This window comes from Mobula birostris, chromosome 11 (genome assembly GCF_030028105.1).
Source record: "Mobula birostris isolate sMobBir1 chromosome 11, sMobBir1.hap1, whole genome shotgun sequence".
NCBI lineage: Eukaryota > Metazoa > Chordata > Chondrichthyes > Myliobatiformes > Myliobatidae > Mobula > Mobula birostris.
The window spans coordinates 77289435-77314506 of record NC_092380.1 but is presented as its reverse complement, the minus strand read 5'-3'; the positions used below and the strand labels follow the sequence as shown (position 1 = coordinate 77314506).

The following is a 25072-nucleotide window of genomic DNA, read 5'->3' as shown; positions in this document are numbered from 1 at the left end:
AAAGAAGTAATTCTTGCTAATTCTCAGTGTTATGTCTGCCGTAACTACATTCAAAAACACTATTTTATTTAAAGATACTTTCAGATTTTTATTCTTCACTCCTCCTGCTAGTTTTGTGTTTTAGTTTGCAGGAATTTCAAGGAACAACAGGTGAAATATGGAAAAAGGAAATTATATTATTTTTTCTTAGTCAAATTATTCATTTGCTGTTTCTCACAGGCTATCCTATTGTGCTACTCTTTAAAATTTTATGGTGTCTGTTTATTTTTGATATAATATGCATGCTTACTGAGTAAGAGAGTATTAACCTTTGAAAAGTAGTCCATTTTGATGACTAAGAGCATGATTTGATTCATATTATTCTTGATGTTTTGAATAAACTGATGTTTCTACATTACACCTGAAATCTACTGTATAATTTCCATGCTGGAGAAAGTAAAGTAAAGCTGAAATTAGCTTTGGAACTGGAAGCATATTGAGAATAAGGACTTGTTACTCTGTTACCTGTGTCAGTCCTCTGAATTTTTTTGCAACCGAATCTTGGGTTGACAAATGCTTCAGATTGGCATGTGTGGAGAGAGGCTCAGCAGGATTTTGATAATAGTAGTGAGGTGATCAGTAGGATGAAAAGTGAGGACATTGGCATTAAAGTATTGGGGTTCAGATCAATACTGGTGGAAAGCTAAAGTCGGTCTCCCTAAGCTCCCTGGCAACAGCTCATTCAGAGAGAAGTCTTTGATTTAACACCAGGGGAGGACTTAACGTTCTGTAAAGGCCCGCATTAGTGTTCTTGCTAGCCTTCCTTGAACAGTAGAATTTTTAGCAAACTATATACAATTTAATGTCACTGTAAACACCCAGCAGCATCTGTGCACGAGTGTATTGACTACACAAAGGTCTGGCAGAGACTTTAGCCTGTGGTCTTTGGAAAGTCGTCACCTCAGTGCAAATGTTTTGGTGTTCCTGTATTTGATTTGTCAATGAGAATACAGAAGATGCTAAGGGGATTAGTACGCAGAATTAAAATTTAAATATAATCAAATAAAGATCGATCTTTCTATTCTCCACCATCTAAGCAGATGGGCAAGGGTATTTATTATGTGTTGAGAATGGGCCTCTACATATTAATTCAACTCCACAGAGGAGTTATGTGTCGTATTCCTAGGCATGGACGGTTGCGAATTTTAGGGATTTTTAGGAGTTAAAACCAAACCAGTAATCACAAAGAGATTTCCCTAGTCATGGAATTCCTTGCCATTCTGTCTGTCTTAAAGCCATTCCTCTGCTTGTTGTTCTCTTTCTGTACCCTTGGGCATCTTACATCCTGATTGAGACAAAGGTTATGCTGAAAGTCAAAATGAAGCTGGATTGGAGGAGGTTCCTGTGGAACGTAAACACTGGTGGAAACTAGTTGGTCACATGACCTGCTTTTACTTAAAAGTAGCCTTTATTTACAAATTTTGTAAATATGATGTTGCATGTGGTAAATGATAATTGTAACTGACTATTACACACTAATGGTAATATGGTAAGTGATAAATGCAGTGAATGGAAAATTTGTTGGTGTGTCCTTGTAGATGTGTCTCACTATAAAATTGGGTGTCTAGTTAGGTTTATAAGCCATAACTGAAAAGAGTCTCCTAGCAACCATCCATTTCTACTATACAACACCTTCATGTATGACAGGTATCACACCCATGGCCTTTTGATCTGTGCTGGCTTTATGTAAGTGCAACCCATTTACTCTAACACCACCACTCTCTTTCCATGACCCTCTTTTCTCACATTCACATTATCTCTGATGGGGATGTGAATGTGAACGAAATATTGATAGTGCTTTCTGGATCCTAACTATTCATGGTGTAAGAAAGATTTTTATTCGGTGTTGGATCTGAAAATGTTACGATCCAGTCGTTTTTCAGAAGTCAAGAACGGGGCTTTAAACTTGGTGGTTACCGCCATTTCATTAGGTGTTCATAACAAAGAAATAACAAAAATCAACATATACTACTGTAAGGAAGGGAGACAACTAAGAACAAAAAACAACAAGGTCATGATTATACTAAAAACGAGCTTGACTGGCTGAAGGGAAACTTCTCAAAGTACAGAATCAGCTATGCAACGATCACAGAAAATTCACTGAACAATTACACAAATATAGGTGAATATATAAAAATTATAAGTAAGCATAGGGAATGTTAAACTACAAGAAAAACAACAGTTCTACACTCTATTCTACACCCGTCACTATTAATTTTTGTATTATAGTTGTAAGTGTAATGATGTAATCTCTATGAATGGTATGCAAGGCATTTTTTTCACCGCATCTTGTTACATGTGACGATAACAAATGAATTCCAATTCCAGTTTGTATTCACTTACTTCTAATTCCTCAATGCTGATGAGAAGGTGGAGATGGCTGTCTGTGTAGGCCTTCCGCTGAAGGTGCTTGAGTAGGAAATTCCGGAATTTTGATGAAAAGGCACCAACTGATCTTAGAGTCATGTCAGTTGACTTGGAGAGGAATCTGGGGGTTGTGATGTCCCCATACACCTTCTGCCTTGTTCCTTGTAGTAGTAGCAGTTGCAAGGTACATTTGATTAGCTTCAGTCAGTAGATGTACATTTTCTGTATGTTACATACTGCAAACACTGTGATGCTGGTAGAGTGAATAAATGTTGAGGGCAGTGGACTGGGTGCCCATCTTGTTTGCTGCTGCTTTGGACCTATAATTTCATTTCTTCTGCCTCCCTCCCGTCTTAAAGAGTGGAGGGATATTTTCAATTTTCCAATCCTCTGGAATCATTCCAGGATACAGTGATTCTTGAAAGATCATTATTAATGCCTCCACAATCTCTTCAAATCCCTGCCCTGTAGTCCATCTGGTCCAGGTGGACTTAGCTTCCTTCACACCTTTCTCCTTAGTAACAGCAATTACACTCACTTCTGCCCCTGGCACTCTCAAGTTTCTGGCATTCTGCTATTGTCTTCCACAGTGAAGACTGATGCAAAATACTTATTAAGTTCCTCTGTCATTTTTTTGTCTCCCATTACTACCTCTCCAGCATCATATTCCAGAGGTCTGATATTCGCTTTTGTCTCTCTTTTACGCTTTATATATCTGAAAAACTTTTATATTTTTGACTAGCTGACCTTCATATTAATCTTTTCTCTGCTTATGGCTTTTTAAGGTGCCTTCTGTTGTTTTTAAAAACTTCCTACTCCTCTAACTTTGCACTAATTTTTGTTATATCATATGCCCTCTCTTTTGCTTTTATGCTGTCTTTGAATTCCCTCATCAGCCGCAGTTGACTCATCCTCCCTTTAGAATACTTCTTCATTTTTGGGATGTATCTACCCTGCACCTTCTGAATTTCCTCTAGAAACTCCAGCCCTTTCCATTCTGCTGTCATCCCTGCTAGTCTCCCCTTCCAATCAACTTTGGGCAGCTCCTCTCTCATGCCTCTGCAATTCCTTTTAATCCACTGTAATACTGATATATCTGACTTTACTTTCTCTCCCTCAAACTGCATGGCGAATTCTATCATATTATGATCACTAACTCCTAAGTGTTCCTTTACCTTAAGCTCCCTGATCAAACCTGGTTCATTGTACAACACCCAATCCAGAATTGCCTTTCTACTAGAGAGCTCAACCACATGCTGCTCTAGAAAGACACCTCATAGGTATTCTTCAACTTCCCTCTCTTGGGATCCAGCACCAACCTGATTTTCCCAATCTGCCTGCATATTGAAATCCCCTATAGCTATTGTAACATTGCCCCAATCTTTGTCTGCTCACCCTCCATCTTGAGAATCTTCTGCAGCTGCTCTGAGACAGCTTAGATCCTAGCACCAACATACTATCCCCGACCACAGAATCTTCTGTTTGTCCCTCTATCGAGTCTCCTATTGCTATTGCTTTGCCTGACTTTTCTCTTCCCTTTTGAGCCTCAGAGCTGGCCAAGTGCCACTGGCCTGGCCGCTGTGGCTGTGCCCTGAAAGGTCATCTCCCCACCAATATCCAAAGTGGTATACTTGTTGCTGAGGGGAATAGCCATAGAGGAACACCGGACTGACTGTTTACTCCCTTTACTTCTCCTAGTGGTTACCCCATCTCCTATCTGAAACCTGAACTCTGGGTGTGTGGGTGTGACCGCTCATTAAAAGTCTCGTCCATGAGGTTTTCAGCCTCCCGGATGGTCCTGAGAGCATCCAGCTCCAGCTCTCGCTCCTTGTCCATGCCAGTCAGGAGCTGAAGTTGGGTGCACTTCCTGTAGATGTCATCATCAGGGAGACTGTTAGGTACCTTGAAATCCCACGTCTTGCAGGAGGAGCACTGCACTGCCTTAACTACCATTTACTCACATTTAACTAATTAGGGACAGTCAGCATGGCATTGTGTGGGGCAGGTTGGTTTATAAATTCGATTTTTTTGTGGCGGTGACCACGGTGATTACTGAATGTATAGCAGTGGATGTTGTCTAATGGATGTTAGTAAGGCTTTTGACAAGGTCCCTCAGGAAGATTAAGATGCAAAGGATCCATGGTAAATTGGTAGTTTGGATTTGGAATTGTCTTTCCCATAGAGAGAGGTAGTGGTGGAAGGCTGTTATTTCAGCTGGAGGTCTGTGAACAGCGTAGTTCTGCAGTCATCAGTTCTAGGACTTCATGGTGAAGTTGCAGACAGTGAAGAAGATCATCAAAGGATACAAGAAGATATAGATAAATTATTGTTATGGATGGAGAAATGGCAGATGAAGTTCAATCTGACAAGTGTGAAATGTTATGCTTTTTGGAGGGCAAGTGGAAGGGAAAAGTATACAGTTATTGATAGGATCTTCACAGTGCTGGTGTACAGAGGGACCTTGGTCCAGGTCCATACCTCACTGAAAGAGCAAGTTGACAAGGCAACCCACACTAAACGTCAGTCATGATTATGTGTTCAAAGCAGCACAACAAAATACTGGCGGAACTCAGCAGTCAAGGCAGCATCTATGGAAAAGAGTAAACAACCGACATTTCGGGCTGATGCTCTTCATCAGGTCTTCTCCTATGAAGTAAAGCTTAGTCCCTCGGTCTTCTGAATCAAAGGGCTACCACTGTGTCAGTGTCAACACTTGCTTAGATTGTTCTAATGGGACCTATTTTAAACAAAATGGAAATAACCTAACTCTACAGATTATCATGGGTTGACACACATTTTAAATTGCTTTTATCTGAGTTTGTTTTAGATGAACCCAATTTTGTCCTTGTATAAAGATTTGTTTTTAATGGATTCTACTTTTGACCTTTCGTTCTGTTTCAGGAGGAATGAGCTGCATGAACAAAGACCACGGATGCGCCCATATCTGTAGAGAAACACCAAACGGAGGAGTAGCATGTAAATGTAGGCCTGGTTTTGAACTAGCCAGGAATCAGAGAGGATGCATATGTATGTAAATTCTTTTCATTTTTCTGTTTTATGATGCATTCTTTTCGAATATTGAAAACACGCACAAAAATCAGACTACCACTTATTCCTCATTATATTCTTCCCTTAGCTGTCCCAGTCTGAAATGCCCAATACAAAATATATTACTTAATCAAAGTTAAACATTTTATTCCTGTTCTAATAATGCTAGACTGTGGGTTACAAAGTTATCCCAGTGTGTGCCTGGAGAGACGATTTGGAATGTAGTGGTTGCACCAGACACATTTGTATGCCCTTGAAATGAATGTTTAAACCTTGAATTATCTTCACAAGAGAATGTTCTGAACAGTCTCACTGCACAAAACAAAGTTTCAGCATCTCTGAAAGTATTTGCTGTGCCAGTAACTTTAACTGAACTTGTGTGGCTCGGCAGTCAGCTGCAATCTGTATTGCTTGCCCTTAATTATTTATAAAATTGATCAGCTGTTTCTTTTAGATGTGTGTAATTTTTTCTTAGTAACATGCAATCATGGAAATGGTGGGTGTCATCATACCTGTGATGATACAGATGATGGACCTGTTTGTGGCTGCCATCAAAAGTATGCCTTGCTGTCTAATGGGAAAATCTGTATTGGTAAGTGAACTGGGTCTTCCTACCACATGTATTGAACTGTTTAAAAGTTAATGACAAATCACACATTTAAGCATATCTCTACAATGGGTAAACACAGAAGATTCTGCAAATGTTGGAAATCTTGAGCAACACACCAAATTGCTGGAGGGCCTCAGCAAGCTAAGCAACATCTATGGAGGGGGGGTAAACAGTAACATTTTGGGCGGAGAGAATGGCCCCCTCCGTAGATCCGGCCGGATCTGCTGAGTTCCTCCAGTATTTCGTGTCTGTTGCTCCCTACAATGGGGTATTCTCTGATTACAGTTCAGTCTCTTAATCAAGTAGGAACTATAAGTACAACCATATTTAGTGTTATGACCAAGCTCAAGTGCCTCAGACATATTGGGAAAGGATTTTTAGCGACTGTTTTCTTTTTCATATGTTCATTAATTCAGGCACACATGCTTATTTGTCAATTAACAGAGAACGTAGAATAGTACAGCACAATACAGGCCCTTCGGCCCACAATGCTGTGCCAACCCTTAAACCCTGCCTCCCATATAACCCTCCCACGTTAAATTCTTCCATATACCTGCCTAGTAGTCTCTTAAGTTTCACTAGTGTATCTGCCTCCTCCACTGACTCAGGCAGTGCATTCCACGCACCAACCACTCTCTGAGTAAAAAACCTTCCTGTAATATCCCCCTTGAACTTCCCACCCCTCACCTCAAAGCCATGTCCTCTTGTACTGCACAGTGGTGCCCTGGGGAAGAGGCGCTGGCTGTCCACTCTATCTAATTATGTCTTCATCTTTAATTTCAAGAAAAGCTAAAACTTTACCTCAGTTTCTTAAGTATACAATACGGTGGCAGTGGCATGTTAAACTCAGTGGAAACAGATAACATCATACATCAATTAACGTATGTGCGTCTAGGACCAGATAGGTTTAGGGTGAAAGGTGAAAGGGAGAACACCTTCACTCAGAGGCTGGTGCAAGTGTGGAATAACCTGTCAGCGGGTGTGGTAGAAACTGGTTCAGTTGTAACATTTAGGAGAACTTTGGGTAGGTACATGGATGAGAGAGGTATACAGGGCTACAGGCTGGATGCAGGTAGATGGAACTAGGCAGAAACACAGGTTGCCATGGACTAGATGGGCCAAAGGGCCTATTTCTGTGATGTAGTGCGATATGACTCTATGGTTTTAGTGACTAAAGATAAAATTTTGCCTAGAATCTTAATGCAGTAGTGTTAATGGAAATATTGGTCACATTTTTATGCTTTGAATTGCATAATTGAATCAAAACTTCTCAGTCTGAGGTGTTTGCAGAATTGCAGCCTGGTTGAAATATGTTAGCTTATGTTGTCTCTAGAGAATATTGTCATATTTGATTCTCAATTTGAGAAACAAGATCCTCTGCTTGCAACATTACCTTGGTTCTGGCTATTGAGACAATGTTTGTGCAGTGCTTTTCAACAATATAATTACAAATTCAAAACACTAAAATGCTTATTAAAGACATGAACTTGCTATCGGTGTAAGAATAGAACTAACTACCTGTATATCAAAAATGTTATTGAATAGAAGGGAGTTTGGTGTTGTCACGGTAACCAGTTGATACAGCACATTTTGTTCAGGATAATGTCTGAAATGTTGCCATTGTACACGAATACCACAGTCAGCGATGGAAATCTGACAATACTAGAAAGCTGAATATCTGATTAATGTACTGTTTATCCAAGTTAAGTTAAATTTATTCATCTTAGAATTTCACATCAGTTCAATAAAACTAATAATAGATAAGCGAATTTTGGGCAATTTCAGTCTGCAGTAAAAATATGAAAAATTCTGTTATTCTGGGGTTGTGATGATTACCTAAAAAGATCACAGAAAACCTGAAGTATTTTTTTGAAGTTAAAATTTTCTAACAGACAGTCAATATTTGAAAAGAGAAGGAGCAGATTATGATAGGTAGAATGTGTTCAAATCAAACTTCTCACCTCACTTTTACTGGTAAGTTTGGGTAAATAATACAGTACAGGTACAAGAAATTTCTGTCTTTTCATTATTGCTGCTTTGCTTGCTGTGCATTTCTGGCATGTTGTGTCAATGATCTGCAAGAAATTGAAAAACTTTTAAAGTATCTTAAACTGCCCATCTTTTATTAAATATATTTTAAAGACTCATTTACTTGTAAATGGAACAGAAAGATCGGTAATTTTCACAAACTGACACTGCCTGTCCTCTTTAAGACTTACTACTCCTCATCTCAGTGATTTCCCATTTCTTTCTTTTTAAGATATTTTCTCCAGCCATGACTCACAACCTGCTTATTGTATTTATAGATGATCAAAACTCATGCCATAACAATCTCTGTTGCAGGCCATGTCCCATCATCATTTTATACCATCCCAGCTGTTGGTACAAGGAGCTGGGACTCTCTTAGTTGAATATGGGAGAGGCATACAATCCAGAACATAGAGCAGAGATTATCTCAGCTTAAATCTATTGCTTGAATGAACTAATCAAATGGATGAATGGAAATATTTTAGAAAATCTGTTAATTTGATTCCACTAAGGCTGATAGAAATATATATTTTGAGAAGAAGTATGTGTTAGTTGTTTATTCTTCCCCTTCTTATTACGCTTTCTTTTCTATCCTGGAAATGAGCAAATTGCATACTTGCTCTGAAAGGTGGCTGCTTTTAATCATACTGAGAGATAAAAGAACTGCTTTTAGGTTTTTTGAAAGCATGTCAAAGTGGCTATATATCTATTATTGTGACTTTAAAATTTGCCTTGATTACCACTACTAAATGACACATTAACTTCATAGCATGTATCTTAATTTGATTTTTCCTCATTTTTGGTATTGGATTATTTCTTAGTTTGCAAAAATAAACCTCAGTTGCACCTTCTGTTGCTTTGGAATGCTTATTCTGTTTGTTTCTGAATTAAGATTTTGTTTTGCATATGGTTTTGGTGCTCTCATTTACACTCTTGCTTATTCTTCCAAGAAAAGTGAAGCTTTCTACTCAGGGAATTAACGTGATGGTGTAAACTGCAGATGAGAGAAAGTAAATTTGGAAAACTAAAATAAAAATGGAAAATGATGGAAATGCACAGCAGATTGGTTTGACAAAGATTTCAATCTCACTATGTTTTCATACATTACCAGTACTTTTCTGTTGTTAATACTATAAATACCAGTTGTTGTTACCTCAATAAAGAGAAAACAATTGTTCAGGTGCCTTTCTGCAACTTATTCAAGAGAAAAAAAAGCAAATTTTTTTTCAGCTTTGGTTTGACCATTTGCAATATATTTTGTGCTTACTTGTATTATAGAAAAGGCTGAGGCTGCAATTGACAACTCTGAATACAATGCCACGTCAGTAACTGATGTGGACAAGCGGGTGAAACGCCGACTGCTAATGGGTAAAAAGTACAAGCTTCTAGTGCACTGATAGTTTCTTTACGCTCCTTATCTTTTCATTGCAAGTCTACCTGTCCTAGCTGAACCCGAGCACCTTGCCCGTCTTGCTTGGGTTGTTATGCATGGTCTTCTTTCTGATTTTAACCATTCTCGTATTAACTCATACTAAACACTTACGTACTTATTAGTGCAGCTTCTGGCAATGGTTACTAATAATAAACATTGTTACTTCCCTATCAACTTCCTTGAAATATCAAACTCTTATCAAATACTCTGTAAAAGTGATGGGAAGTTAAAAAGATATCAAGATAAGCTTGCCATTTTCTATGAGGTAGAGTACAGACTAGAAAGGCCCAAGCTTTCATTCCTAGTCCTTTCTGAGTTTTATTTATTCACTTGATCAATAATTAGCACTGTTGCTTCTGCGAAAGAAAAGGGTGAAATAGCAGGCCACTCTGCAGCAGATCAGGTTCAGGTGACTGACTTCTGGTGCTCTCCGTGACCCCGCCAACATGCACAACTCCAAGCTCAGCCTCCAAGCTCGAGGATGAATTACTGGATGCAGCTGTTAAACTCCATCCCAGCTGGAATCAGCACCAATATCAGGGAAACTTGGAAGAATGATGACAGAATTTTAAAGTTAAATAATGGACAACTCCGTCTTTGCTAAATTAATTCTTAAGATGCTTAAAATATTCATGAGCAAGCCGCAGATGGTAAATAGCTTCCATTTTGCTGTAAAATATATATTCCCTAGCTGTTCGTTGGACATACAAATAGCAATTAATATCTACATGACTAGTCCCTCTTTCATTTTTTTCCCTACAACAGAGTTGCTGAGATCAGGAACCTGGCCGAGGAGGGAGCAGGAAACATAGGTCACACCGTACACCAGCCGTGTCACAGTTCAATAAGTCATAGCTGATCTGATTGTTCACAGTAAATGATTGCACAGATTTTTAATTTGCCCTCCATCAACAATAATTATCATTGTCTTTAAAATGAAACATTTGCATAATCTAATTTACAATTAAATGAATCCATGGATTAATATTCTTTGCAAGTATGATCTGTGAAAATTCGAAAATTCTCGGGTGAGGTTGAAATTAAAGGTACAGGCAATTTAAATACTTGTGTGGTTTAGGGACATTTTTCCCATCAGCCGATGGTGCAGTCACAAGCATATGGGTACCCTGCAGATACAAATGCAAGATGCTGCTGTCCATCTCTTTGTGAATATGCTGCTGACATTAACGGAAATTCGTGATTTTTAAAATACTTTTTTTTAGACTGCCTTGTTATTACTATTGCTGCCTAGGGTAGATGGCATGCTCTTCCATTCAAATAGAATGGGCATTTGCACTGAATTTGTAGTCTGTGCACAGCAAATATTAGAAATCTAAGTGATCAGAGATGTTTCACTTGCCATGTATATATTTCTGAGGTAACACATATTTCATTATGGCAATGTTCTCCAACCCGCTGGCTTTTATTTATTTTTTGTGCCTAGTTTATTCAAGAAAATGGACCTGCCAAAGAAAATATCCCCTTCAATTTGTTAATTCATTTTGTGAAGTCCACTCCCTCCATAACTCTTTTATTTGCTTTAACAGAAAAAATAATTTAAATGTAGCCCACCCCAGATTCCTATAAGTTGTTTTGTGAATGACTATTCTAGCAGTTTTGTTTTTCTTTAACCTAAGAAAGCATCTTCTAGCCTAAAATCTCATCACCAAAGACACAAGTCCTAGATTCTATCAGATTTTATTAATTATAGGAGTACATTGACCTTGTACTGCAATCTGATGGAAGGGAATCTCTCAACTCCCAGACTATATCTTAAACAATGAACTAGATAAAAATAACATTATTTGGTGTATTCAGAATCAGAATCCCATTTATTGTCACCGATGTAAGTCATGAAATGTGCCCTTTTGTGGCAACAAGACAATGCAGGCTGAACAAAGTACAATAATAAATAAATAGATAGATGGATCAATAGAGATAAAAAGAGAATTTGCATCACCCTGATACAAATGCTAAAACTCTCCACATTCTACAGCCTCATACTATGAGTTTGGACAGTAACCTCGTTCCATTATGCCTATAAGTCACCAGAATAAAATTGCCCATGATCTGATAACACCACCTTTACTTTGGGAAGCCTGCACCAAGAGCCCATGTCACTGAATGGTGTGATTTTCCAATTCTGAAATGTAAATAATTCACACTGATGGGATAGGAGTCTTCCCTGCCCCAGCTCAGACAGGTGCTCGCAGACATTACTCATCCGCACTTTCACTGGATGGAAAGGGCTGAACTACCATCTCTCCAAACAGCTCTGAGGCAGTGACCTCAGGTAACATCTCCAAGGCAGTCTGTTGCTGTTGATAGCTTGCCACAATGAAAGACTTTATAACATTTTCTATTTTCATTTGAAAGCTTTAAGTAAAAGCAAATATTTTTAAAATTAAAAACTTCAGCAATCAATGTAATTAGAAACATATTAAAATGCTAATAAATAATTAAAATATTATTTTCTCAGGAATGTCTAAAAGGGAAGTATTTTTGAGAGATATCAATTATGAAATTAAAGCTGGAGGCTTTGGTGCACAAAATAAATTAAGAAGTATTGGCAATAATAGTATTTAATAGACTTTAACAGATAGACTAAGATGATAATCATAACATGAGATGAAAAATTAATAAAAGGTATAAAAATAGTTAAGATGGGAAGTGGCCAAGGATTCTTAAGTGATTAAGGCATTAAGAAAAACCAGATGTAGAAAAGGTACTTGTCCCTTTAAATATAATTTAAACTTTCTGGGATCTAGCGCACAGTAAGATGTGACAGCATGAATCCCAAAAGGAAATGTGTTGCTTGACCATCATAATTAAATTAATAAAACATGCAGATAATGTTCATGTAATACACTTAGATTTCTAAGGTATTTTCAATAAGGTAACACAAAGCAGATTTAGAAAACTGTCAGAATGTTTTGGGCAACAAGTAGCCAGCCAGCAACAAAGCGAAAACAAAACAGGGTAGGAATAAAGGAGACACACAAGACTGCAGATGCTGGAAGATGGAGAATGAACAATCTGCTGGAAGAACTCCGGGAGGAAAGAAATAGTTGATGCTTTAGGTTGAAACCCTGATGCTGGGCTTGAATCCCTAACACTGACAATTCTTTTCCTCCTACAGATGCTGCTTGACCCACTAGGTTCTTTCAGCAGGATGTTTGTAGGTTTGGAGTAAAGGTGTTACATTGAATGTGGGGAGTATTGACACTGTCCTTCTTTATCATTTTAATAAATGATTGGGATTTGAGAGCCAATAGTACCATTTCAACAATTGTGGGAGATACTGAATTTGCAGAAAATAGTAACTGTAACAAAGTAGAGGAAAATACTACTAATCTACCAGATTGAGTTTGTAGCTAGCAAATGAACTCTAACTTTAGGATTAAAATGTTGGAAAATGTGTATAAATGGTGAACAGAGTGACCGGGAGTACAGATTTACAAATTACAAAGGGGAGTGAAACTGTTTAATAAGAAATAAAAAGAGACACGGAAAGCTCTTTGTTTCTGAGAAATGTAACTTCTTAGTTTTTTAATTATGTTAAACTCCATCAGGAACATCACTAAACTGCAATGTTAGCCTTCACATTATACAAAGGACCAAAATACTGGAGAAAATACAGGAAGAATTTATTAGAATAAGGGCATTCGGAAAGATTCAAGGAGCTGGAGTAATGTTTTTCACAAGCGATCTGATAGAGATGTTTAAGCTTATGAAAAGATTCAAAAGGATAGAGAATATCTCCTCTTTCTGGAAAGATCAGAGTAATGTGGTATAAATATATGGTACCCATTAATGAATCGTACAGAAAATTCAGAAGAAATGTCCTTATCCAGAGATGGTGAGAATATAGAATTCATGACTACAAAGAGCAAGAGAGATGTTTTAAAATAGAAACTTGATAAAGCCATTGAATAAAGGACCATATTTAACTACATATAGTAAGGCATGTATCCTCCAACATGTTAACGGGGGGATGCTTGTCAGGAACTAAGCAACGGTTCTATATGATCTTTGACTCTATAAGGTCTATTTCTGTGATTAAGTGCGATTTAATTCTGCGAATTGTTTTCCATTAAAATAAGTACAATTCAAAACCATCATAAGTTTGTCATCAGTTGTTTTTGAGTTCATTCACTACACTTGGCTGTAAATTCACTGATCTTTTTAATGTTCAAGTAATAGAAATACAAGAATAGCAACTGGTAGCAAGTGATTTTCCTGCTGTTTACAGAGACATGTGCTATTAATAATGGAGGATGTGATCGTACCTGTAAAGACACCTCTACTGGTGTTAGGTGCAGTTGTCCTGTTGGATTCACACTGCAACCAGATGGGAAAACTTGTAAAGGTTTGTCATCATTTTCAATAAGTTGAAATGTAACCTAATAATTTGACAATTAAAGTATAGCTGTATTTCTAATTTAGGCTGTAATAGATTTTTATTTTCTAACTCAATTTTTGATGTTGATGTTTGCCCTGGCTGTTCAGTTATATTTTCATATATTGGTTAAATTAAGTTTGCATGCTAATTAGCCTTGTGGTACATCAATACATTCACCGGAGACTGTATTAAAAATGAATGTACTGTTCCTTACATTGTATTTGCAAAGGGTCCAGATTATAATAGTCACTCACATCACAACAATTTATAGAATGACTTACTGAGCTCTCTGTGTCTACCTGTCCTTTCCAAAACCATTACACAGTCTGATTTCTCTGTCCTGAGCTGCTCTCTTTACTTTCTTTCTGAAACGTCATCTATTTAAAGTTTATTCTGTTTCATACTCCACCATTGTTTTCCAACTACCCTCTGTGTCTAAAATAACATCTTTTATTTGTGACCATTGCTTAATTACAGAATGAAAACATGATACTGGAGAATATAGTTAGACTTAAAATACAATCAACCAGTTTTACAAGTCTACTGGTTTTTAAGGTTTAAGAGGTGTGAGAAAAGATTGATTTATGAATTGTGCCTTCTAGATTAGAAAAATTTAAACATATTACTGAAAAAAGCCAAAAATAAAAGGTGGATTGCTAGAAGTAAATGATCAATTGTGGGCGCATGGTAGCGTAGCTCTTAGCGCAGTGCTTTACAGCAGGCGGCTGTAAAATTGACTGTAAGGAATTTGTACATTCTCCCCGTGTGGATTTCCTGCAGGAGCTCCTGTTTCCCACCCACATTCCAAAGATATTCATCAGGGTTAGGGTCAGTAATTTTAGGGAATGCTATGTTGTCACGGGAAGTGTAGCAACACTTGCGGCTACCCAGCACAATCCTCACTGATTTGATTTGATGCAAATGACACATTTCACTGTATGTTTTGATGTTCCAATATACATGTGATAAATAAAGCTAAACTATCTATCTATCTACCTTTAGAAAGTTACTGAATCTACCACCATAGGGATTCCAAAAAAATACTTGGATTTTTAATACTTCACCAGAGAGTCAGGTTGGATTTGTGAAGGTTGGGTCATGTCCGATTAATCTAATGACAATTTTGCTGTTTTCATTAACATGGTAAATTCTGTAGTTCTGGAGGCATTTACTTGTAAACGATACAGGTAACTTGTGTTGTAGATATTCAGATTACAGAAATTCACATTTACAGAATTTACAAATCATGAATTTGAGGTACATAGAGAATAAAATTCACTTACACTGAACTGATGTGGCAAAAAGTAAATAACGCAGTACAATTTCTTTTTCAAGTTCCGTTTCTCAACCCACGTGCAGGGGATGCATTTTGTGTTACAGAAAATCGTACTATGGGCTGTCATTTGGGAATGCCACCCACACTTGTAATGTGGAGATCGCCTGTATGTAATCGTGGCTGGTGATGTCAGAGTTTATTATCCATTCTGAATTGCCCTTGAGGAGGTGATATTGAGCCAAGGTCTTGTAATCCTGCATGGTGTTGTAAGGGGGGGAGACCCAACCTGAAAGACGGGTGATATATTTCTAAGTCAGGTTACTATGTGACTGGTGACATTCTCACACGTCTGTTGTCCTGGTCCTGTCAGGTGAGTACAAGAGCAAGGATATGATGCTGAGGCTTTATAAGGCACTGGTGACGTCTCATCTTGAGTATTGTGATCAGTTTTGGGCCCCTCATCTTAGAAAAGATGTCCTGGCATTGGAGAGGGTCCAGAGGAGGTTCACAAGGATGATCCCAGGAATGAAAGGGTTATCATACGAGGAATGTTTGATGGCTCTGGATCTGTACTCACTGGAATTCAGAAGAATGAGAGGGGATCCCATTGAAACCTTTTGAATGTTGAAAGGCCTAGACAGGGTGGATGTGGAAAGGATGTTTCCCATGGTGGGAGAGTCTAGGACGAGAGGGCACAGCCTCAGGATAGGGGGGCACCCTTACAAATCAGAGGTGCAGTGAAATTTCTTTAGCCAAAGGTTGGTGAATTTGTGGAACTTGTTGCCACATGCAGTTGTGGAGGCCAGGTCGTTGGATGTATTTCATTCATTCAGGTGCCTTGCCGTTCGGAGTGGGCGATCATGTCTCTCCATCCATCACGGTCCCTGACCCTCCGACTGTAGCTGTTGCCTCCCCTGTTTCTAACCATGATGTTATTCCATCTATCATTTTCATTCTCTGTCTGCTTCTGCTTCTTTTTCCTTCCAGCTTTCCAGTTGTAACTAAATGTTCCAATGTCTCTCTTCCATTGATGTGTCCAAAGAATTTTGATTGCTGTTTTCTGATTTTTTTAAGTAATGTACGTTTTGTTTTCGTTCTCTGTAGAACTTCTTTGTTGGTTATCCTGTCCGTATATGATGTGTGTAGCATTATTCTGAGGAACCACATCTCTGCTGCATTGATTCTTTTTTCCATTGCGTTTGTGATCTACAAGTGCAATGGCAGAGATTGATAGGTTGTTGATTGTACATGACATCAAAGGTAACAGGGAGAAGGCCAGGAACTGGGGTTGAGGAGGAGATTAAAAAAAAGAATCAGTCACGATTGAATGGTGGAGCAGACTCGATAGGCCAGATGGCCTAATTCTGCTCCTATGTCTTATGGTCTTATGGTGAGTGACTTTGCTGCCTCTCTGTGTAGGGTAAGCCTGTAACTGCAAAGATAACTGCGGCAACATTGTTCTCCTGGAGGAAGTGAATGCTTCAGGTAATCAGTGCTGATCAAGAAGGATGCTTTGTTCTGCTGCTTGAGTGCTTCCGGAGATGCAGCTATACAGGGAAATAAAGAGTAATCCATTGTGAAGGTAGTGGACTTGACGGTGGTAATGTTGAAAATCAAAGTCATGTAAAATCCTGACCTGGAAATATATCACCATTCTGTCACTGGGAGTAACTTCACCAGAACTTGATAGATAATATACACTGGCATTGCCAGGTGTGGCCACTATTAGTCCACAAGTAAATGTGTTCTGGAACTTCTTAATTTACCATGTTAATGAAAACAAAGAGTAGGTGGTTAGATTCTGTTTAATTACAATTTGATAAAGTTTCTGTGGTGGTTAATAACAAAAATGCAAGGGCATGGAAATCAAGCCATGTTGTTTGGATTCTGATTGGCATGATGTGACAAATGGTAGACAACAAAGAGCTGTGCTGGGGTCTCAACCTTTCAGTACAGATGAAGGAAAGGTGTTGTAAGTTCTGTGCTGTGGTGATGCTGAGTTATGGGGATGGTCAGTTTGATCTGGAAGAGAGATCTGAGAAGGGACTTACATAGATTGTGAATATGTAGCTCGTGGACAGGTGGATTTTCACATGAGCTAGTGGACCATTTACTTTGATTTTCTTCAGTTTTCATGCAACGTGTATTATTGATATCACATTGTTCATTTATCTCATGAAAACCTATTATGTTAAGCATGGATGTTAGATTCCACCTTGAATTTTTGGCTTTAATATAAAACTTCTCACTCTTCATATCATTCTCCTCAGATGTTTGGATAAAACTATTAATTGCAAAAGAACTGAATAGTCTTCACTTACCTTCCAGATATTGATGAATGCCTGATCAGTAATGGTGATTGTGATCACTTCTGTAAGAATACCATTGGCAGTTTTGACTGCAATTGCAAGAAAGGCTACAAGCTTTTAACAGATGAAAGAACCTGCCAAGGTTGGTTTAAATGATACTTAGGATCAGTTTCCTGGATTTTCTTGTCCACCATAATGCTTTTCAGGAGCGTTGTCATGTGTTGCGGTCTCCATGCAATTTATGTTGCACATAAATAAAGGTATATATTGCTTTAAAGCTTCATGCAAAAACCTTTAGACAATTGGGTTCAGTTTTTCTCTTTGTTCAGTTATCCTTCCTTCTTCTGTCTTGAAAAGTAACTGCTGAGAACTTCATCGTTGCAACTCATCAACAAACACATGAATATCTAAACAAAACTGAACTTAAAGCAATACACTCAGGGCCACTTTATTGTACACCCGTACACCTGCTCATTAACACAAGAATCTAATCAGCCGATCATGCATTAAAGCAAGTGGCAGTTCTCTGGATGAAAACACTGCGTTAATGAGAGAGGTCAGAGGTTTAATGAGAGAGGTCGGAGGTGAATGGCCAGACTAGTTCAAGCTGAAAGGAAGGCAACAGTAATTCAAATAACCACTCCTTACAACAGCGGTGTTTAAGAAGAGCATCTCTGAATGCAAACACATTAAACCTTGAAGTGGATGGGCTACAGTAGCAGATCATGAACATACACTCAGTGGACCCTTTATTAGGTACAGGAGGCAAAATAGCAACACAATGGACGTGGTAAGTTGATAAATAAAGTGTACATTAAAAAAACGTAGTGTTCACTGCTGGGCCAATCTAACTGGCTGGAAATGCAACCTAAATAGCCAAGAAATCTGCAACAAAGTGGATATTTCAACCATTTTTATGGGTTTTTACTTTGCATGTAAATTATTCCAAAAGACAGCAGAACACAATTTTCTTTTTTGCTTTAAAAGCAGTGAGTTGAAACACTAGCATATATTTATTTATCCCTTTAATTCTGTTAATAAAGATTTGATTTTGAATTATGTTTTCTATAAGTAGAAATTAAAATCAGACTCGTAAAGCAGGCAACTAATTCTGTATTACTTGCCACGTGCTCCAGTCAAAGACCAACATCACTTCATTGTTTTCTGCTTGTTTGCTGATCCCTGACCACTATATGTGTATGGTCATGGATAAACATTCTGTACCCTAGCTTAATTTATTACATTCAAGCCAGGTTTAAAGTCCTTGGTGGAACTGCATGTAATGAAGTGAAATGTTGAATGACCTACCTTCTTATTTGACTTTATGAAATTGCATTTCAAGAAGCAATAATTACCAGACAGCTTAGTGGCATTTTGTTGTTCAATCTTATCGATCTAACTGACTTTGACAACTGTTTGATGATACCTATTTTCTTCGTAAATTTTTGTTTTGTTATTCATCTGTCTGGTGCATTGCAATCAAGCTAAATCTTGGTCTCATTGATTTTAACTTCCTCTTCCATTTGAGTGTTTGACACATTCCTGTTGGGACCCAAAACTAGATTGAAACAAAAGAAGTTGAACAGATATTTATAAATATATTACAGCTCAGACCACCTGACAGTGATTTGAAGATTGATAATTGGCTTTTCCTTGGTGTTGGGACTAATTCCCAACAATCCACCCAGCTAGTGTTTTGGGCAGGATGGTTGGCACTGGTCAATGTCATATAACGCAAATAATAACCATACTCTATGATGTGATGGATTTTTTCTATTGTTTAGTAGATTGTAATTGATTAGATTTTAACTGATAAAATGCGCCCATTTGCCATTTGCAGATATTGATGAATGCTTCTTTGACAGAGCATGTGATCACATTTGTGTCAACTACCCAGGATATTTTGAGTGCATTTGTAAGAAAGGATATACCTTGTATGGACTAACACATTGTGGAGGTAAGCTGATGTGAACATCTCACGAGACATTCTTCAGAGTTTAGATTTTATTTGATTTTTGTTTAACCATAAAAATAACAATCGGCACAAACTAGGAAGTAATGTTTACCAAAAAGATGAAATTTAAAAAAAAACAGAAATTACTGAGATGCCTTGCAGGTCAGTCAGCATCTGTGGAAAGAGAAAGTTAATATTTCAGCTGGTTGATATTTCATCCCAATCAGAGGGGTGAGGAAATATGTTTTTAAATCTCAGAGAGATGGATGGTGGAGAGAACAGATAGCTAAGGTGATTGTCCAGGTGACAGAAATGCTCTTTGTGCTGGCCAGAGAAAATGCTGATTGTCTGTTGATCCCAGTTTGTCTGGCTCATAAAATGGAAATTGAGTGAGATGAAGAATAAAAAAAAAGCGATAGAGCAGTGAGATGTGGAATAGAGCGGCTGCTGGTAGTCTGACATAAAACTGGGTAGGATATATGTTCATAATGTGGTTGCAATTACCCTATTACTCTTCTCAAGTTCAAGTTTAATTATCATTCAACCATACATGAATACAGCCAAATGAAACAGTGTTCCTCTGGGGCCAAGGTGCAAATCATGCTACCAACAGCACACAGCACACTGCACATAGGACATAGCATAAATAACACTTATGGTTACGATTTCAGAAAGCATACAGTCACAAAGATGAAAATAAATAATATAGCCCAAGCCTCTGAGTGGCATGACTGTAAATTGATGGTAAAATGTCCTGGTGTTCACTCAGAGGGTAGCACTGAGTGAACACCGGGGGGGGGGCAGCACGGAGTGAACGCCAAGGGGCAGCACGGAGTGAACACCAGGGGGCAGCACGGAGTGAACACCGGAGGGCAGCATTGAGCGAACACCGGAGAGCAGCATGGAGTGAACACCAGGGGGCAGCACTGAGCAAACACCAGAGAGCAGCACTGGGTGAACACTGGCGGGGGGCGGGGAAGCACTGAGTGAACACCGGAGGGCAGCACGGAGTGAACACTGGAGGGCAGCACTGAGTGAAAACCAGGGGGCAGCACTGAGTGAACACCGGAGGGCAGCACTGAGTGGACACCAGGGGGCAGCACTGAGTGAACACCAGGGGGCAGCACCGAGCGATCGCCGGAGGGCAGCACCAAGCGAACGCCGGAGGGCAGCACTGAGTGAACACCGGAGGGCAGCACTGAGCGAAAACTGGAGGGCAGCACGGAGTGAACACCAGAGAGCAGCACTGGGTGAACACTGGGGGACAGCACGCACAGGGGCTGTTGGGTCCAAACAAGCATGGACTCCAGTGCATCCACTGTGCTTCTGCTCTCTCCCATGTCACTTTTGGCATCTCTTCCCTAGGCATCTGCAACAGGCAGTCCCACAGCACTGGCGTAGTCCTCACAACAACCGAGGCAATACCACCACCCCCGTTCCGACCCCACCATCAATCTCACCAATAAAACCAGTGAACTGCACCTGCAGTATTCCACATTACCAATGTCCAACAGGGTCTTGCAACCCCAGTAAAAACGCTAAGATGATCACTCGCTGCTTTTGTTAGATCGCTCTCTGTCTCGGCACACGGCACACCACAAGTCCAAGCAAAAACACAACAACAATTCGCTGATGGGATAGTCCTGAAGTACTTGATGTTCTTCGTATCCATCAGTGACTTTGCGATCGTAAAACAGATGTACAGGTCGAATAAATACACCTTTGTTTGGACCCAGATTGGCCAATGCATCCGAGGACACTACAATCTTACCAGAAATCTTACACAACTTGAATAAGCTGTCAACATTTCGGGCCAAGACGGCTCATCAGGTCCTGATGAAGGGTCTCGGCCTGAAACGTTGACTGTTCATTTCCCTAAATGCTGCCTGACCTGCTGAGTTCCTCCAGCATTTTGTGTGTCTTCCCCTGGATCACCTGCTTCTTCAGAATCTCGTGTTTAAAATTTCGTGATATATGCCAATGATATTAAGCCTAATTCTGATTCTGACAACTACGCTCATTCTAATTCTGGTCTTCACACAACCAATGGTATCACTTTAAGGACTCTTTATCTTGTTATTTCATGCTCATTATTTACTGCCATTTATTTATATTTGCATTTGCAGTTTGTTGCCCATTGATTCTGTTTACAGTTACTGTTCTATAGATACGTTAAGCATGCCTGCAGAAAAAGAATCTCGGAGTTGTGTGCGGTGACATACATGTACTCTGATGATAAATTATACTTTGAACTTTGGTCTTAGACTCACCCTCTATAGGAAACATCCTCCCCACGTTCACACTATCTGCTTTGAGATATCCTGGTCCCTAACACCTGGGAGGCTTCTCTTTTGTGGACACAGAATCTGCTCTCCATCCCCCTAAGTATTGAGCCTCCTATCACTCTGACTCTGCCTGACTTTACTCTTTCCTGCTGAGCCTCTGAGCTGGCCACGGTGCCACTGGTTTGGCTGCTGCTGCTGTGGCCTGATAGATCATCCTCCCCAGAAGTATCCAAAGGGGTATACTCATTGCTGAGGAGAATGGGCACAGGGGAACCCTGCACTGGCTGCCTGCTCCCCTTACTTTGCCTGCTGGCCACACACCTCTCTGAAGCCTGTACTCTGGGTGTGACCATCTCAGTGAAAGTCTCATCTATGAAGCTTTCAGCCTCCCGAGATGGTCCTGAATGCATCCAGCTCCATCTCCAGTTCTTGGACCTTGTCAGTCAGGAGCTGAAGGTGGGTGCACTTTCTGCAGATGTAGCCATCAGGAAAACTATTAAGTACCCTTGCAATTCCACATCTTTAGGAGGAGCATTCCACTGCCCTAACTACCATCCTGCCTCCAATTGTTAGGTTCTAGCCTGTGCCTGTTCTCATTCAAACCTGTTGAGCCAAAGCCTAGCCTCTCTAACACTGTCCACTCCAACAATGGCCATCTTACATCTCACTTCTTTTTATTGTCCCCTGCCAAATGCCTAAGAGATTGTTACGATTGCAGCCCGAAGAAACATTCTAAAAGGCCCCAAGCTCTTTTTAAACCTTGTGCTGACTCACCAACAAATAATCGATGCCTGTCAATATCATTAAATTAATTATTAAAAATGCAAAATTGGTTCTATTTATCAATTGCAAAAAGGCAGAATGTATGGTGATATCCAAAAAGAAGGAGAATCCTATCTGCAGGCTGAGAATAAACGGGGAAGACATAAAACAAGTACCGAACTTTTGCTACTTAGGAAGCTGGGTGGCGTCAGATGGCAGGTGCGACATGGTCATCAAAAGAAGAATAGGGATGGCAAAAGACACTTACGAGAATGAAGTGTATACTGACCAACAATTGAAGCAGCAGAGATGTGGTTTTTGAGGAGGATGCAAAGAATATCATGGACAAAACGAATATCTAATGAGGATGTCATGAAGAGAGCAAGCACGAAAAGAGAAATAATGTATGAGATCATGAAAAGGCAATGTAACTTCATTGGACATGTGATTAGGAAAGAGGAGTTAGAACGCATGGTAATTGTGGGACAGATGGAAGGGAAGAAAGCAAGAGGAAGACAAAGACAAATGATGATGGAGACAGCAGCCAGAGAACTGGAAATGAATACCAATGAATTGATCCACTTGACCCGAAACAGGAATGTGTGGGCCATGGCAGTCAAAGCTCAAACTGGGCAAACTGATGATGAAAAAATGCAAGATACATCATGATTTCTGTTGTACCTTCTATTTTAAATAAATAATTTATTTAATTTTAAAGTGTTTAGGTGTTGTTATCCAGTGAGCTATTTATAGTTTTTGATCTAAATAATAATCTTGTTCATGTTGTATGTTGTTACGTGCTTGCAATTTATCCCGTGGCCTTAACACACAAAGGCAAAATACCACTGTTCCTCTGTCACTCACCCACCTGCATGTCAGTGATATCAGGTTTTCTGTTCTCTCTAGCTGAACTTCTGAATTGTCCTGCGCCTCCATCACTTCCAGAACATTACTAGTATAACAATTGTTCATTAGCTTTTTCCCCAGTTCTTTTCTCTCCTGTTGTTTGAGTTACTTTTTTTTGCAACAATCAGACAGCCCACAGTTGCCTTGCTCATGTACCCAACCTCATGTATGAGATCGGACAGCTTTTCTCTGAAGGTATTTCCACAGCAAAACTGCTTCTTGTCAAGTCATCAACAGAGAAAAAAAACTTTGGTTTGCAAGACCATGAACTGATCAGATTCCCCTCCCTCGATCAGGAATGCTGAGGCCAATTAGACAATCCTATTCCCATATACATTGCATGTCTTACCACTGTGACTAGATTTACTCTGAGCTATGAAGAAAGACGGCAAAAACTTTTTTTTGTAATTGTATGTATCTTTTTTGCTTTTTGGTTGAATTCTTTTTAGATGTTGATGAGTGCAGCATCAACAATGGGGGCTGTGAACACAGATGTGTAAACACAGTGGGAAGTTACGAGTGCCATTGTCAACCAGGTTATAAATTACATTGGAATAAGAAAGACTGTGTTGGTAAGAAACCATATGGAACTGATTACTTCTATACCCCTTTGTTTGTCAAATCTTTTAAGTGTCATTAGGAGCCTCAATAGAATATTTACTGGATGAATATCAGATCAGTTCTTTCAGTTCATGGATCTTCAGTTTTATCTGTTTGCATTAAATGTAATTGTTAATTGCCAATAATAGCATGTAGAAACAGGAGATACTTTTTGCTGATTTCTTTATGATCATTTCATATTGCAATGGTCAGTCTGAGTGATTTCTTTCTCTCTCTCTTTCACATTTTCCCTCAGTGTGTTGCATCATTTACTCTTTTGTCAGTTCAAGTTAATCTTTGCTTCTTGTTGACTTTTTACTGGTAACGCAAGATAAGTTTTACCACTTGTCATGGTCATGGGATTTGATTGTAAATTGGAGGCAGTGTAATGTTATTTTAAAAGGCAATTGTGTTAACCATGCAATTATCTTTTTTTCCCCATGAGTGTGTCATCTTTTTATCCTCTTTAGAAGCAGAGAAGCTCCTACCGGGGAAAGTGACAGCCAAAGCCCTGCTTAACTGCAGTAAAAGAGGTGGAGCTGATATGTGTTCTTTGAGCTGCCTATCAAATGTGCATTTTGCTGCTGGTGAGTTTCTTCAATAGGCGTTAAATAAAGTTTTAGTGCCACATATTTGAACTTCTACTCTTAAATTGTGTTCTAATTACTGCAAATGCTCAATGAAGTAAACTTTAAGGTTTCACGCTGCACCATGCAGAAACCTGAGAAATACTCTCCTTGCAGAATGTGACTCTGAGGCACTAAACAGAACTACAGATGAAGGGTAGAGTTTCCACTTGGAATGCCAGGAATATCAGCACAATGCAAGCATAATTGACTACACTACTGTTGAGCAATCTTTTATTCCAGTTTTGTTGGAACAAGCTCTACCATTAAGGACTCACGTCAAAATTGTAAAATCTGCTTTAAGTGCTGATCAGGGAATCCTCTTCCAATTCCTCCTCACTTCTGAAGTGCTCAAACATGTTTTAAATATTTTCTAACATTCAAAGTTCACTCTATTTACTATGAAACTGGCCAGAATATACCTATAC

General features: G+C 39.1%; 1 protein-coding gene across 3 annotated transcripts in view; it reads left to right on the top strand.

Moving 5' to 3' along the window:
- Positions 1-25072, top strand: part of scube2 (signal peptide, CUB domain, EGF-like 2) — a 112304-nt gene that overhangs the window by 40721 nt on the left and 46511 nt on the right. The window contains exons 5-12 of one of the 3 annotated variants that reach the window (XM_072272595.1): positions 5308-5433; positions 5930-6046; positions 9371-9460; positions 13777-13893; positions 17531-17653; positions 19352-19468; positions 23868-23990; positions 24489-24605. In XM_072272595.1, coding sequence (XP_072128696.1) covers positions 5308-5433; positions 5930-6046; positions 9371-9460; positions 13777-13893; positions 17531-17653; positions 19352-19468; positions 23868-23990; positions 24489-24605 — 930 coding nt within the window. The remainder of the gene's footprint in view (positions 1-5307; positions 5434-5929; positions 6047-9370; positions 9461-13776; positions 13894-17530; positions 17654-19351; positions 19469-23867; positions 23991-24488; positions 24606-25072) is intronic. The other 2 variants (XM_072272596.1, XM_072272597.1) reach the window with 2 other exon arrangements.